The sequence below is a fragment of the Sprattus sprattus genome (genome assembly GCF_963457725.1).
Source record: "Sprattus sprattus genome assembly, chromosome: 7".
NCBI lineage: Eukaryota > Metazoa > Chordata > Actinopteri > Clupeiformes > Clupeidae > Sprattus > Sprattus sprattus.
Window position 1 is genome coordinate 19,004,967 of NC_137926.1, and position 16,921 is coordinate 19,021,887.

At 45.9% G+C, this 16,921-nt stretch overlaps 1 protein-coding gene across 1 annotated transcript in view; it reads right to left on the reverse strand.

The window, feature by feature from the left end:
- Positions 1-16,921, reverse strand: part of plekha7a (pleckstrin homology domain containing, family A member 7a) — a gene marked incomplete at its 5' end in the record, with an annotated part of 74,070 nt that overhangs the window by 7,094 nt on the left and 50,055 nt on the right. Inside the window, 11 exons of the mRNA XM_080841663.1 lie at positions 40-120; positions 552-620; positions 2,041-2,094; positions 4,029-4,112; positions 4,245-4,436; positions 4,659-5,043; positions 5,449-5,970; positions 7,555-7,736; positions 13,029-13,129; positions 15,035-15,107; positions 16,416-16,520. Of these exons, the coding sequence (XP_080697789.1) occupies positions 40-120; positions 552-620; positions 2,041-2,094; positions 4,029-4,112; positions 4,245-4,436; positions 4,659-5,043; positions 5,449-5,970; positions 7,555-7,736; positions 13,029-13,129; positions 15,035-15,107; positions 16,416-16,520 (1,848 nt within the window). The remainder of the gene's footprint in view (positions 1-39; positions 121-551; positions 621-2,040; positions 2,095-4,028; positions 4,113-4,244; positions 4,437-4,658; positions 5,044-5,448; positions 5,971-7,554; positions 7,737-13,028; positions 13,130-15,034; positions 15,108-16,415; positions 16,521-16,921) is intronic.

A 16,921-nucleotide genomic window follows, 5' to 3' on the forward strand; every position in this document is an offset into this window, starting at 1 on the left:
CAAATGTTCACTTAGAAAGATATCAGAATGGGTGTTCACCTTGTCCTGTATGAGCGCACTGATCTTTGCTTGCAGCTCCTGGAGGATTTTGTCTTGCTCACACAGTCTACTCAGTTGAACCTGCAGGGGGAGCCGGAGAGCTGTATTAGAAGGGCAGGAATAGCAGCACAGCCACTGTGCAGAGTTCCTGGTTATGCAGTCCAATCCACAGTCTGAAGTGTTTTACAACTAAATATATTCTCTTCACGTGTTCTCATGTTCACATCATCAATTAAATCATGCAAATAAAAAATCTACACCTGTGGAATAACACTGCATTTATGTTTGAGGTTTATGTTAAATAACATGATGTTGCCTGTGACTCTGCACGTTGTTTTTAAACCAGTGTTGCTCGTATTATGTAGGCCTACAGCTCTTGTAATATCCATGTAGGCCTACCCCAGCTCTTGTAAAATAAAACAGATTGAAAATAACACAGGCACAACTTGTGCATTAAGTGCATTTGACTGAGCACGGGAAGGAAATAATAAACAGATGCCATTGTGACTTACGTCCACATCGCTCTCAGCAACCCTCACTGGCTTCCCCATCAGCCCCTTCAGTGAGTCAGGGCCAACCACCTGTATGGAACAGTCACTTCATGTTAGAGAGTTCTGCATCACTGACAAGCCAGGCCAAAGTTAAGACATTTTATTAAGTTGCTATTCTACAGAGGAGATAGTAAACTATGTCACAACAAATAAAAATACTCGAAAAGAACTAGGTATAGAACTACCACCATTACAAATGTACCAACTGGAGTATGTCAGACAACTCCATCGCTGTGTATTCGGCTAATGACAGCTCAGCTAAAGCTAGGACAAGAAGCACAATATGAAGTCAAAACTGTACAGAGGACATGGTACACTATCATACCATGAGAAAGGAGCTACCGCCATTCCACACACATACGTGATAAAGCACTGATGACTGCATGATTCTACAGGACAATGTGAACAATGCAGTTTACTTGCTCATCAAGCTACAAGTGATCAATTTAAAAACCCTGTGGGGTGTAAATGTCAAACAAAACAAAAAGTTTAAGCAAGGACCTTATAATATCTTGGTATTATAAAAAGCATAAACATGGCATTTTGTAGTTCTTATGGAGAGGCCAAATTAAATATGACATGAAGAGAGCATATTTCCATGCTGTAGTTTGTGATTTCATTTCCAGTGTTGCCAAGAAACAGGTGCTTCATCACCCCTTCAGAAAGCCTGCGAGGATCACATCCCACATGCACTGGCCGACCGGACCGACCAATCAACCGACCACGCACAGCCAACCAATCAATCACGCCCAGTCACACGGACCAATCACGCACAGTCACTGTGGCATCACAATGGTATGCACAAAAAGGCAGGGGAGTCACAGGAAGGAGGGGGCGGAGAGGGTGACAGGCCGACGGCCAATCAACACGCAGCTACGGACATGGCGATGAGGGGCATGGTGATAAGCCATGCTGAGGGGGAGGAGGGAGGGAGGGAGGGTTCGAGGGGCGTGGGTAGTGGGCAGGGGAGGTGACGTTTGGGGTGCTAGCCGGCAGGTGTGCTTACGTTCCAGTGGAGGCCGAAGCCTCGTGCAGTGCAGTTCTGTAACAGACTGTGCACCGTAAGGATCAACGGCTCTATGCGTTTCATCTGTGCCAAGCAGAGAGAGGTCCGGAGGGGAAAGTAGTGGATGGTCAAGAATAGTAATTATAATAAAAATGAATAATAGTAACAAAAAGCAGCATGACCAGTCTCCATCATCTGTACCTGCTGCACTACACCAATGGCTACTTGAATTACAGTGACCTGTGAGGTAAGCTGATCATTAAAGACAGAACATAATCTATTCTCCATTGTCCCCTCTTAGTGTTGTGGGAGGTGAAAGGCCAAAAGGTGTCTGCATGAGTTGTTGAGAGAGCACATGTTAAAAGGGGAGGAGAGGGGACCAAAGGTTAGGTGGAGGAGACTGGGACAGGTGAAGACAGCATGGGTAGATACGCAGGGCCCTACCTTTAGGTCCAGGTACTCCAGGTCTTTCTTCAGCTGCACATATGTGTCATCCACCTTCAGGCAAACAGACACAACACAGCCTCTGAGTTTTAATGGCATGCACACGTGTACACACACAAACCTCTGGTAGTCTCTAGGTGCACATAATATATTTAATAACAATTATCCAAGTAATGATGTTATATGCCAATCAAAAAGAAAGATGAGATGGGCTTCTAGTAAGTGGCTGTGTGAAATCTGGGTGTTAATGTTCCCTCTCTTACAAATGCAGATCGGACTTCATGCAGCTCACAACATGCGTGCATTCAAATTACTTTTTCGTGGAGGTTTGGAAACGAGATAAGAATGGGCATATGACAGTGCAGTTTGTCATCCATCCATAAGAGTTGTGATCAAAGAAGTTATAAAAGGTTATAATCAATTTAATGCTTGCATTTGCCCTTCATGATACATGACACGCTCAGAACGCAGTGGAATTCAACTCGGACTACCGTGACCCACTTGCACTGTTTGGTGAATCTGAATGCACCCATGGTTGACGTCTTGCACAGTCCAGGTTACTGTTTGCCCTGGGGTGTGCAAAACGTATTATGCTCAGCTAACACTGCAAAGCTTGTGAGATGAATCAGGCGCATTCTCTAACAGATGTCACTTCACGGGACTGTAGCTCAGAAAAGGGGAGCATCTCAGTTAGCGGCTGGATGCAAACTCCATACATCAGCAACACATCGAGACAAAACGCTACAATAGGGAATTCAACAGCCACTCGTTACACGAATAAGCAAACGATGAACATGGTAGCTAAGCAACAGTCTTGATGAATGAACACAGCGATACAGTTAGGTCAGCATGGTACAGGACACACTATGATGGCTACCGAGCCCATTTATGGAAGAGCAAGCCATCATTTTGAGAACGCACAAATTAGACAACCAAGCCTGTGGTGGGTCCAGCACAGGCAAGAATATGCACTAGCAACCCATTCCGGCAATTGTAGACAGTGAGACACACACACACACACACATACACACACACAGGCACACAGGCACACAGGCACACAGGCACACAGGCACAGACGGGCATCCTGGAAGCCCTAACCTGTACGCTGAGTTTGGGGGGTGCAGGGTCTGGGGCGCAGGCCCCCAGATGGCACCGCTCCAGGAGGGCATGGGTGTTGCTGCGGACCCCTGACATCAGGGCCTGGTGCCGCCGCAGCTGGATGAGCAGCAGGGTCAGGTCCTCTGGCTGGCAGGGGACACGAGTGCACTGGGGTAAGGCTAGGCACGGGGAGGGCGAATGGTTGGGAACGGGACAACAGGTATGGGGATATGCTGACACTGGGGGGCATTTAAGTGTTGGGTTGGATGGTGTGGACGTGGTTGTTTATGTGGGTGTTGACATGAAGGGCATACATATGGGATTTTAGGAAGGGGCTGACATGGTTAGTGTTAAAATGGGTGTCCTGGCAGGAGGTTTGTACTGTTTGGGATTTGCGTGTGGAGGAAAAACAAATGGGAATAGAGCGATGTTGAAACTGGGATGGGGAGGGCTTGGTGAAACACAAAGGGTTCTGACAAGGTCCACAGTGGAAGACACACGACAGGAGATGACCTTCCTGAGTCAAACAAAAGTCCAGTGAATGACAATGTGGCGTCTTAACCAGAGAAGCGAAAAGCAGCCTCTTTAAACGTGTTTAACCACATTTCTTCACGTTCCCATTAAATTAATTTCAAGTTGGTGAAAGGCATGATAAATATCATTGCGGTGATGTCTCGTCTGCTCATGTCTTGCACCCAAGTTATTTTTGCTACTAAATATATTAATTCCCAAACCAAATCTAATGAGGCCTGTTTCCTGACACCTCTACAGCTGTTCCACACATCTGTTTCCTGAGGGTACGGGGGATAAGACTGCTGTCACTGAGGGGGTATCCGTTCCACTGAAGTTGGTTTTCTCAGACAGAGAGCGGTGCCAGAGCTGCTGCTTACCGTTTTCCCGTAGAGGCTCGGTGCACTGACTGTGTGGGTTATGTAACCCGACGGAGGCATGGAGCGTCTGTCAACAGTGGCTGACTGGAACAAACAAACAAACAAACAAGCAGGTAAACAAACACACCTGTCATAAGCTTCCCATAAGATTCCCAAATGTCACTAAAGCTTCATCATCCTAAAGGGTTTGGCAGGTTCTTGATGTGGTGTCATTGCCTTTTGTGTGTACTGTCTCCGTGGTGATGTGGAGGGTGGCACCTCCACCACGGGTCTCTGGTCATGTGGCCGGATGGTGACCCGGTCCGCAGGGGTGTGCGGTCGTCGCGGCGATGGCTGTCTTGTTCGAGGTGGCCCAGGAGGGGGGATGTCAGCCAGCGATGGGGGCACAGGAATAGACCGTGGTTTGCCCTGGAGGAGGTAGCATTTACAATTATACACGTGAATGCATTCACACACACACACACACACACACACACACACACAGACACACACAGACACACACACACACACACACACACACACACACACACACACACACACACACACACACACACACACACACACACACACACACACACACACACACACACACACACACACACACACACAAGCTCAAACACAAAAACACACCTTGTTTTGGGTGGTATGGTAGCCCAGTCGTGGGCCGGGGTACTCTGGGCTGGGGTTGTAGAGCGGGGCAGTAGGACTGGCGTGTCTGTACCGCTGGCGCTGCTGCCACTCATAGAGCCGCCACACGGTGTCGTCCTTACCGGCTGCTGGGGGATGGCCGTGCGTCAGCCGGAAGTGACTGAGGCGGTCCTGCGCGTACTTGTAGTCGCTGGGCAGTTGGTGGCGCTGACTGGGCGGGGTCTTTGGCAGGGTCTGGTAGGACTGTGTGGCGTTAGGTGGGTAGGGTTGAGAGAGGTTAGTCGGGTACGACTGAGGTGGGTTGGCGTGGTAGACCTCGACAGCTGTGGTGCCAGGTTGGGTGGACTTTGGGCGTCGTGGAAGAGTCCTGCAAGTGATGCAAGTGAATTTGATAGGTGGAGTACAAGTGATCTGTGTCAGACATTTCACAAAACATTTATGAACAACATTACATAAACATATGTTATGTTATTTATTACATTCGTTACGGGTCCCCACATCATGGATATATACCATTCTCAGCTATCTTTACCTGCTTTGTTTTGTACTTCCCTTCTTTAATGTGCAGTATATGATCAGTTATAATTAAAAAATATCATGCCTCGTCTCGTCACGCCTTGTGTCAAAACTGTCTTCACAGTTTACACCAGTAGGTGGTGACACTGACTGGGGGTCAGGATGGACCTACTGGTGATAACTTCAGCCTTTGCTTAGGGTGGACATGAAAAAATATAAAAATGTGTGTACATATGTATCTGTGTGCAATCCTCACCCTCTCTGCTCCACTTTCTGAACTTTGACCCAGTGCTCCACCTGCTCCAGCGTGCTTCTCCTCTGCGCCTGCATGCCAATCTCCCCCTGTGGGGTCGGCCCCCTGCTCACCTCCCCCACTCCTCCCCCGATGCCGTTCACCTCCGGGAGGGAGCCATTCGAGTGTGTGAAGGAGGGGCGAGATGGACCTCGAGACGAGGGCCCCCGCGACGGACCTCTGGATGGGGCACGAGATGGAGGCAGGGAATCGGAGGCCGGAAAGAACAACTCCTCTTCGACGGTGACCCTGCTGGAGGGGGCCTTTCCAGCATCCTCCAATGAGGGAGCTTCCAGGGAAACTTCCTGGGTCATCTCCTCCTTGTCTGTTATCAGTGGGCCATTGGGCGGAGCCTCCAGTTCCAGAGGGCAGGGGTTAAGAGGTCTGACAGTGATGTGATTGGTTTGTGGCTCAGCGGCCTTGTGTTCAGGCTCCTCCTCTTCTGCAGTGAGCAGACGCTCAGACTTCTCAAGCTTCTCCGACACTCTGGGAGCCAAACATAAACACATGCTTCCAGTCAGACTGTGAAAACACATTCATCCCCCTCATCTCCAACACAAGCGTGTCAGTGAGCAGACAAAGCATTGGATGAATCAATATGGCTAATGGCCTTATTGATATATGATGTTAATGCACTTCACCTTACAACCCTTACTAACAATTGGATTCATGTCAGATGTGTACTCTGATGTGAACTCAGATGTGTACTGTCTGATGATGCTGTATGAAATGCTCCTCCTGAACATAACTTTGGGAAAGTCAAGGGAGATGCCACATGCACGAGGCCCTTTCCCTTTTCGCAAGCTGGCCTCTAATGACTCCCCAGCAGTGCCTAACCTCCAGATAACAGACAAGACAGAAGAAGAAGGCAGGAAGTGAGAGGCAGCACTCCACAGAAACGATCTTCTCCTTGAGAGATTGTCTTCAAACGGGTCCTGTTCAGTGTGAGAGCCTTTCTCCTGCTTATCTAAACTAGGAGACTCAAGCCTTTTTTCAGACGCTCAACTATGACACTAATGGTGGCCAGAGCGTTGGTCGTTTGATGTGATGGGCTCGACGCTTACACAGAATGGCCGGCATTCACAGCACTCATAAATCTCTCTACACTCACACCCAGCGAGGTATAAATACAACAAACTGTCTGTAAACATACTCCATCTCTTTCTTTCTGTCTTTCTGTCGCTGTTGAGTGGCAGATACGACAGTGCGTGTTCATCTTCCCACTGCACACATCCGCTTAGTGCACTGAACCTGAGCAACTTAACACATGCTTACACGTACAATCTTCGTATAGTGCCCCTAAGCACATTAACATGTGCATACACACGTCAGCTTAGCATAGTGTGCCTCAGCATATTAAGACGTCAGTGCTGAAACGAGACAGCGTAATGCCATGCGATACATCCCTCGGTCGAGCCAGAGCCAATTTATTTTCAAGTGGCGGACTGAATTGCACGATAGCGAGATATTAAATGAGAAATATACAGAAAAAAGAAACAATGAAATTAGACAAAAAGTCTCACACAGCACAGGCCACCATTCCCCCATACTTATCTACACCTCTACTGTCCTGCAAAAACTCTGACAGCTCAATACAGATATCAGCCAATAAGACAATAATGTGAGGAAACAGGATACAGAAAGAGTATTGCCTTTATGGAAATGTGGTAATGATGGACTGTGCGAAATGGTGCTAGCAAAAGAAAGATGTAATATTTGCAGTATGTGTCCCCCAACTCTAGCCCATTCGCCTGCCTGCTGTTTCTGCCTTCTGCCTAATTCACTGGGATTTCTGCAACCCACACATGCACACACAAATACAGACACACATAAACACACACAAACATGCAGACACACGCACAAGCTTGTATCTTCACTCACAAACACACAAACACACAAACACCAATAAACCATACCAGTGTCTGGCTCTTTAAATCTTATGTGAAACTTTGTGTACAAGTATATATACAGTGTGTGTGTGTGTGTGTGTGTGTGTGTGTGTGTGTGTGTGTGTGTGTGTGTGTGTGTGTGTGTGTGTGTGTGTGTGTGTGTGTGTGTGTGTGTTCTAACCTAACGCCGTGGTTCTGATGATTCTGCATGAGAGCGGCCTGGTTCATGGCTCGGATCCAGCCGTTCATGTCCTCTTGTGTGTCTGCGCTGAAGAAGTATGTTCTCATGCCTCCATGTTCTGCTTGCGAGCCAATCAGAGCGCTTTTACTGTAGATGAAGGAGCGCATGCCCGTGTGAGTTGCCTGTAGGGCAAAAGGCAGAGGACAGAGGTTAGCCAATCACTGCTCAGCAGAGGAAGTATATATCAGCATCCATAATGCAGGGGTCAGATCTACATACTCGATTGGTCAAACTTGATACCTGTAGATCTAACACAAATCTCAATTATGCTGAAACACTGTTTGAAGAACACTATTCTTCAAACTTATCAACTATAACATGCACTGTTGGAAATTGTTCCTTATTTGTTGTGCAACAGCTTTCCTAAAGTAATTACGAAAATCATTTTGTGTTCTGGAGTGCCTTCTCTTTTACTTATTGGAAGAAAATCAATGGCTCCCGACCCTTTCAGATGAATTACCACTTTGTCAAATTCCCAATTATTCTTGGATAAACAGTACGTTTATTCAAATATACCACAGCCTAATGCACTCAACTTTGCTTGTTTAAAAACATGCAGCATGGATGTGTCATCTGCGTTCACGCCTCAGAAAACATGTTTAATCAGGAGTATGTTGACAATAGAAACAGACCCCAAAATGCAGCAAAAAAATGCATTCATGAATACTTCCATTCGGGGGAACTCAAGCAAATAAATGACAGCATTATGAAAATATATTTAGAGTAGAGGGGGGAGGTTAATACAAGGTTGTGCGCAAACTGCCTCACACCAGTAGGAATGCAAATACATCTATCGGGTTCTTCATTAAAATGCATTCAGAGCAATTCACTTATAGTGCAACAGCTTGGCTTGATTTCAAGGAGCCCTGAAACAGCTTATAATACACATCTATCAGAGCTAATGGCTAATTCGTTGGCAAACAAATAATTGGTAAACAGCTGTGTTCTAGGACAGCATAGTCAAAATGGCTGAATGATGCCTTTATAGAAATAACCCACGAGAATCAATAAAGTAACTCAGAAAGGCATGACTGTCAGACTTGTAAATGTCATGCATGCAAAACAGGAAACCTGTCAGTTCACTCTCACACCTCTTCCTCCCTCTCCCTCTCTCTCACAGACAGACACACACACACACACACAAACACACACACACACACACACACACACACACACACACACACACACACACACACACACACACACACACACACACACACACACACACACACACACACACACACACGGGCACATATGGGGTGGGCTATAAACCTCTTAAGGCTCACAGTTGGTTTGTAAAGGTCAACGGAAAGACCCTTATGGATAATGTGTGTGTGTGTGTGTGAGTGTGTGTGTGTGAGAGAGGGGGAGAGAGAAAGAGAGAGAGAGTGTGTGTGTGTGATTATGCTTTTAAGTATCCCTGGTGGCTAACCTGCAGTTGCTCCTAAACCTATAGCAGCAGGGAGGGTTAATCTGCTCAGTTGATACCGATTAAGTAAACGTTACATTGACACTGAGGGGACTCAGGAGAGACATTTATATGAATCCATTCTGTGTCATTAGTCTTGTATACCCTTTTATATTATATTTTAAGTTCTGACTGTGATGTTACCAATTAAGCTCACACTGATCTCTACTGTCATTAACATGAATGCACCACCAACCTCCTCCCAAACACCCCATACAGACCTGAGGACACCACACAGATATAGTATTTTGGCTCTAATGTCACAGTCACCAACACTGTTTGCCTGGCCGAGGGGACTGTCTGCCAGTTTCATTGTTTCTGTGCTGTGCCCCACAACATTTAGCAGCAAATCATCCAAACAAACACACCACACATACAGGCTACCATAGAGGCTGTCCACTTTCTGTCCACCATCCAGCTCCTCTCCTCCCTTTGATAACATTCCTCTCTTTCTTTCCCTCCCTCCCTCTCTCCCTCTCCTCTCCGGGCTCACACTGTGAGGATCGCTAACAATAGCTGCCGATGGTTTTTGTCCTCAGCCCTGTGTTTGGGCTGCTCTATTTTAGAGAGCTATCAGATTAGCGGAGCCCCGGCACTGTGCCCCCTGGCTAATGCCGCGCTGTCCCGGCACTCTGAGCCTCTCCATGGGGAGAGGGAAATAGAATCCCCGAAGGGGGGCTTTAGAAGCACAGGAGCGGGGAAGAGAATCTATATTTCATTGAAAATAAGAGCAGGAAAAGAACTGAACAAAAGGCAGAATGAGACAGCACACACTGATAAATGGATTCTCTCAGTGTGTCTTTGATATATACAGCCATGGTATATTTATCCATGGAACATTCTCTGAACTGTGATTTTATCTGGGAAATTAGTATAAACTGAGTAGTCACATTTAGTGAAATTCTTTCATCTGTCACAGGGACAAAAAAAAGAAGGTTGAAGCCAAAGATGCACCCAGGCCATGTATTTGCAGAGGATCACTTTGCTTTGAACGGGCTGCAGGTCATGCATAAACTAATGTCACAAAAGGTCAGCCCCCTGCCTGTGATGTGACAGCTCAAAGACTCTTTTTAGGGTGTGTTGCTTTAGACCAACTTGCACTGTAGTTTAGACAGTATACACCTCATCCACAAGGGTGCACCAGTTTGCTTCTGGGTTACCTGTAGCTAGCCAGCTATCTGTAGAAAGCCCTGAGGCAGCATTAATGGCAGTGTTGCCAGGTCTGTGGTTTTCCTGCGGAATTGGGCTACTTTTGAAGTGTTGCCGCGGGTTGAATTTTTTGTCTGCTGGTTCGGGTAGACCCCTTTTTTTGCATGCAAATTACATGAATATCTTTAAATAAAAATTCATATTTTAAATGAAATAATTTATTTATACCCAAATCGTACACAAATGGACATGGGACACGCCCACATACACACACGCACTGTGAAAGAATTGTTTAGTATTTGGCAATGGTAGCAATGCTGTTGGACTTAAAAAGCAGTGTATGGTTTGGCAGGGGCATATTTTGAGTTCTGATATTGGGCAGGTTTTCGGGCTGGTTTTATTGGCCATTGGGCGGCTTTGGGCTGGTTTTGATTGGCCATTGGGCTGGTTTTGTCACACAGACCTGGGAACCCTGATTAACGGGAACAATTCATTGTGGTTCAGATGACCTGTCTGTCTAGTAGCCAGACTTGTGGACTACACCTGTCGTTTTTGCATTTATAGCCTTCGTTGGAGTCCTCGGTACCCGGGTTTTGGATTGATTTGTGCTGTGCACGTTTGGTTTTTCGTTTGTTTGTTACTGGGATTTTCCCAGTTTTTGATATTCCCGGGAACTGGGAGGCTGAGCTCTACGCTTGGGCTATTTGTCATGCTGGAGAAACTACTTGGTTTGGCCCAGGGCACTGGAGGTAAGCTGGTGTCCCCTTGTCCATTCACCTACTTAGCTTCTTACATACTGACTAAGACACCTAGAGCACATATTTAAGTTAGGGACTTCGGTTTGGGTAGCTCATAAAACCCGAGACATTCATTGCGCACTTCATTGCCAGACTGTGAGTTTGTAACACTCTCCATAAGGTAAAGCGGCCTGCCAGTCAGAAAAGCACAGTCTTTTTAACGTACTCTCACTGGCTTATCTTACATGGTCACGCACTGTGAACCGCTAAGCGGTTGGAATCTCCTGGGTGTTGAGAGATATGAGGACAACAGCCAACGACAACAGTGCACACATGCCACAGCTCACAGGCACAATAACATAACACACAGATTTCACAGCTCACGGGCACGACCCAACACACAACAAAGCATACAACTACACACTGTGCTGTCCTAAATATAGGAGGTGGAGTTGGAGGTGGCAGAGCTTGGCTGCCCCCCCAAAATTCAAGGGGATCAAGGAAAGGCTTGATACGGAGGGGCAACAGGTGTTGGCACATTACAGAACAAGTCTCTGGTAGAACTCTATCTGCTTAAACTATGTGGCGGAATCTATTAAATAATTGGAGAAATTAACTTATCCTCCTACATCTGACGCAGCACTGTGCCAGAAATGCTGTTTGTTTTTTACAAGATTGCGATGAAACCTTCCGATAAGGGCTTTAAAAAAAATCTACAAAGCTAAAAAAAAAAAAACCTCTATTTGTTCACACTACAAGTAAGATTCCACAGCCTTGACATTACAGTACCTTGGAGTAAAGAGTATGTGGGTACAAGCACTAACATGGCTAACCGCACTGACAGCCATGCCATCTAAAAGCAGCACTTAGTGCTTACCACAGCTAAAAACACAGCCCTTTCACAGGGAAAGTGGGGAGAGTGCCATCACTGCTGGTGGGAGGCGTGAAAGTGCAGAAAACCACTGCAGTTTATGGTCGTCATGACAAGCACCAGAAAGAGCTTGACGAGACCATGGCCTGCCAGAAAGAGTCATAGGTGTGGGAGTACAGACCGTTTGCGTAAGGAAAAGAGGACCCTTGGGCACTTCGGTCACATGGACTCGACCAGCCAGGGAAAATTATCCGTTATTCTCACACCGGCTAACCCCCTCTCACCAGGACATCCTTGTAAATAAGAACCTGTTCTAAAGTGGCTTGCCTTGTTAGGGAAAACTTAAACAAAACAAACTAAACAAACACTTACCCTGACCTTACAACACACAGCATAATTTACAAGAACTATCCAGAGCAAAAGGCAGCGGCAAGGCAAAGCTGGGAATCATGTGGTCCATAAAAAAAGCAACACTGAACCCATTGGGGACAGGTGGCCAGAGAGGGCCAGGGGTTTAGGGGTGTGTTGCACAAACCAGGCTTATTAAAGACCAGATGGCATGAACATACCACTGGTGTAGAGATGCTTGTCTCTTTACGATGGGAAAACAATGTCAAAGCTAATGTCAGCTAAATGTAAAAAAAAAAATGGGGATTCGTGACCGTGATAAAGGGCAAGGCTTCCACACTGGATCAAGAAAATAGCAACATATTTAGGAGCAGATCCAATAACAAATAGCTGGGGGAGAATACAAAAGGACATTACAAATGATGAATGACCTCGTATTTCATTTCCTGTCTACTGCCCTATGATGAGAATGTATTAAAATGTGAGAATGCATTAAAAGTTATCTTGCAGATGAAGAGTAGCAGCTTGTTTCAAAGATCAATAATGGCAGGTTGCTAGAGGTGCTCCGGGCTAAAGCTATGCTGATGTGACATTTCGGCAGAGATTCCCTAGCCGGGAAAGGAGAGGAGAAGCAGCCTATTTGTTTCCCTCAGTAAATAACATGAACACGAGCATGTGCATGAAATGTGCAGTAACACTGTATTCCTTTCTGTCTTCCCAAGCTAGCAGCAGTTTTATTCCCTTTCTAAAGTGGCCATGAAACCTCAGAGCTGCAGGTCATGACCTATTCTGTAAAGTCTACAGTGAGAGAGTATGGAGGCCCGTGGAGCCCAGACCTTACCTTGAAGGCAAACTTGCGGCTGATGTGGTCATCTGGCTCAACAGGAGAGATGATGTAACTGGGCAGAGGAATGCTTCCCAGGACCGACTCCTCTCTGCTGTCTGCCAAGAGTAAATCACACACACACACACACACACACACACACACACACACACACACACACACACACACACACACACACACACACACACACACACACACACACACACACACACACACACACACACACAACAAGAGGTCACCAGATGCTCTATTATCAACTTGAGCCACTCTCTCACCACTGCTGGTGCCCTTGGGCATCCTGATGCCAACAAACCCATCACTCAGCACCCTTCACCCTTTCCCCAGCCACCATCCACCCTGCGCTTCCCTGTTTTCTATTCACTGCATCACTCCCTCCCTCCCCCTCTTCCTTCCCCCTGTCCCACTCTGGCCATCCTTACTCTCACCAGCCTGCTAATATCAGCTTTAATTCACACCTTTATATTTAGGCACTGTCGCACCAAACAGAGCTGTGATCACTTCTTTCCACAGGACTGTGGGATAGTGAGGCTTTGCATGTGTGTGTGTGCGTGTGCTTGTGTGTGTGTGTGTGTGTGTGTGTGTGTGTGTGTGTGTGTGTGTGTGTGTGTGTGTGTGTGTGTGTGTGTGTGTGAGATCCCATGTGTATGAAAGGGGAAGAGAACTGTGACCAAGAGGGCATTGGGAATGGGAGTGTCTCTGTGTGTGTGTGTGTGTCTGTGTGGGTATGGGTATGCAGTAAGCATATAAGTATGTGTGTGTGTGTGCGCATGTGTGTGTGACTGAAGGATAAGTGTGTGTGATAGGTGATAAGGACGGCTGGTCTGATGGACGCAATTGTTTAAAAATACATCCGGGGTGGTTGGAAGGGGACATTCCTCAAATGGGCCATAGACCTCTCTTATCTCCACCATGATGGATTGACAGGTGGCAGCCAGGCAAGCTGCAGCGTGAGGATAAATGACATCCCGTAATGACCAGTCTGCCCCCAACAACACCAACCAATAGAGGAGCAGCGATGTGGAGTCAAAGGGCTGTGCTAAAACGAGCATGTGTGTTTGAAGGTATGTGGGCACATGAAGTGTTATAATTGCGTGTGTGTGTGTGTGCGTGTGCTAGAGAGAGAGGGAGAGAGAGAGAGAGAGAGAGAGAGAGAGAGACAGAGAGAGAGAGAGAGAAACTGCAGACGCCATTAACAATTTGATTATAGCATTAATCAGCCCCCAACAGCACACTGCAGAATTGGCATCTAATTATATAATTACCACTTAATTACCCGGGTCGACACATGGGGTAGGGAGAACGTGATAAAAAAAGAGAGAGAAATAGAGGAAGATAAGGTAGGGGGAAGAAGAGAGTATGAGTGAGAAAAATACAGAGGGAGAGAGAGCGAGAGAGAGGAAATAAAGAGAGGGAGAAAACTAAAAGAGGAGTTCAACAATTAGAAAAGAGTGAAAGTTTGGACTACACTAAAGCCTGTTTTTTAATAAATGCCTTAGTCCATCTGTTGTATCAGTGTAATCTGTTCCTCTTGCATCAGCAAATCTCAGCAGTGGTCATATGTAAAGGGATTCCAACCCAGCACTGAAGACATCAATCACTAAAATGGAGATATCCTTCACAGTGTAAGCATAAAAGGTATGTATGCACCAGGGATTAGCGTCTGTATATTCACTATGTCTATCTATTTTGACTTTGTGTTCAACTGTACACATCTTTACATGAATAGAGAGGATGAATATGAATGAATATACAACCTAATAGAATCCCAGCTTGAATAGTGTCTGCAGATTGAATGCCTTTGTGTGTGTGTGTGTCTGTGTGTGTGTGTCTGACTTTTCTCCAATGTGTGTGTGTGTGTGTGTGTGTGTGTGTGTGCGTGTGTGTGTGTGTGCCTAACTTTTCTCCAATGTTTGTGTGTGTGTGTGTTTGTGTGTGTGTGTGTGTGTGTGTGTGTGTGTGTGTGCCCCACTCACCCCACTCACCTTTATAATAAAACAGGCAGTAATCAGCCAACACGAACCATTTCCTCTTCCACAGACGCAAGCCTGAGCTATCCTGAAACATAAACACACTTGCACTGATAATGCACCCTTGAAGGACAAATCAGCACAAGCACACACACACTCCGCTGAGTACTATCAACGAAGGACAACGATGTACTACACTAAATAAAATAAAATGTGTTGAAAATAACACACAATAACACAGACGCAAATGGACACCATACAACTATATAGCATCAATTAAAAACACAATAGTCACTGGCAGCTCTCTCATTACAGCTCTCCCACTCCACACTAACGCCTCAACGCTCATCTAAGAGAGCTCTGGCTCTGAGGCTCTGAATAAGAAATTGTTTTGGTCAGGCAGGTGGGGTAAGGGAACAACCTGAGGACATATTTAATGCCCACAAGCAATTTTCATTCCCTTCATGGAAAACGGCACTATGAATTCACACATCCCCGCCAAGTAGCCATTCATCATTTTCACACCCAGAGTAAACAAGATATTTATGCAAAAACCAGACTGCACTTGAGTCTTGTGAGGGTTTGTGTGTGTGTTTGTGTGTGTGTTGTGTGTTGTGGGTTGAGTGGGTGTCTGTATATTTTGCTTGTCTAGAACAATATATCTTGTTTGTCTGTATACACCAGCCCGGGTCTAATTGGGCCGGTCTGGTGATGCTGGGTCTCTTTGATTAGTGGGTTCCAATGTGTCTCGCTGTCACTCAAACTGGCTAAATAAACAGCATCTGAGAGGCTCTTTAGCATAACACAGACTCTGGATCCCAATGACAGTCATGGAAAGTTTTTGTTTTCAAATAATATTTTTATCATCAAGCAGTGAACATGAATATTCTTTCATGCCTCACAGTGGTCCAGTGCTGTTCAAGGTTCAGGCAAATGCATGGCTGTTTTGTGTGTTGTTGGCTACATTATAAAGGGTCAGAAGAACTATACAGATTTCAAAGACAGACACGCCAAGGTTAGGACATGAAAATCATACATCTGCTCATGGAATGGATGTCCATCACTGTTACCCACCAATCCAGTCTCAGTCCATTTCATTCCCATTTAACTGGTCAGAACATGTTCCTCATGCTGAACATGTGTTTGTGGATTGATCCCCACAAAACAAGGGGTGTTCTCTGTATGTGTGTGTGTGTGTGTGTGTGTGTGTGTGTGTGTGTGTGTGTGTGTGTGTGTGTGTGTGTGTGTGTGTGTGTGTTTGTATGTGTTTGTGTGTGTGTGTGTAAATAATATGGTGTGTTTGCATGAATGAATGTGTATACAAGCATTTATGACTGTGAAATCTATTTATGTGTATGTGAGTGTTTGTGTGTACATTTGCTTCTGTTTGTCTCACCTGTTTGTAAAGCCATCCCCGGACCACCACAGGAACGTTTGGATTCCTCTTGATAGACTGCTCCCGCTTACCAAAGCTGTATACACGGCTGGAGGATCTGAAGCTCTACAACACAGACAGATAGTTATACCATTCATTCATATTTCATCCATCCATCCATTCATTCATCAGTTCATTCATTCATTCATTCATTCATTAATGGCAGCAATCACACTGATCCATTTATTCATTTTTCATCCATCCATCCATTCATTCATCAGTTCATTTATTCATTCATTCATTCATGGCAGCAATCACAGTGGAAAGGTAGCGGAGTGGGTGGCACCACTAGTGAGAGGAGAGCGTTGGTGTGAGCTAAACTTGGTTCAACCTTTACACACAATGCTCATCAAAGGCGGTTTAGTGAATCCTACTAATATTTCATGGACTCTGACCGCACAAAGCCGTTGACAACCAAAGAGCAGAAATGAATCATCACATCAACCAGAATGAACCTTTAGCCATAG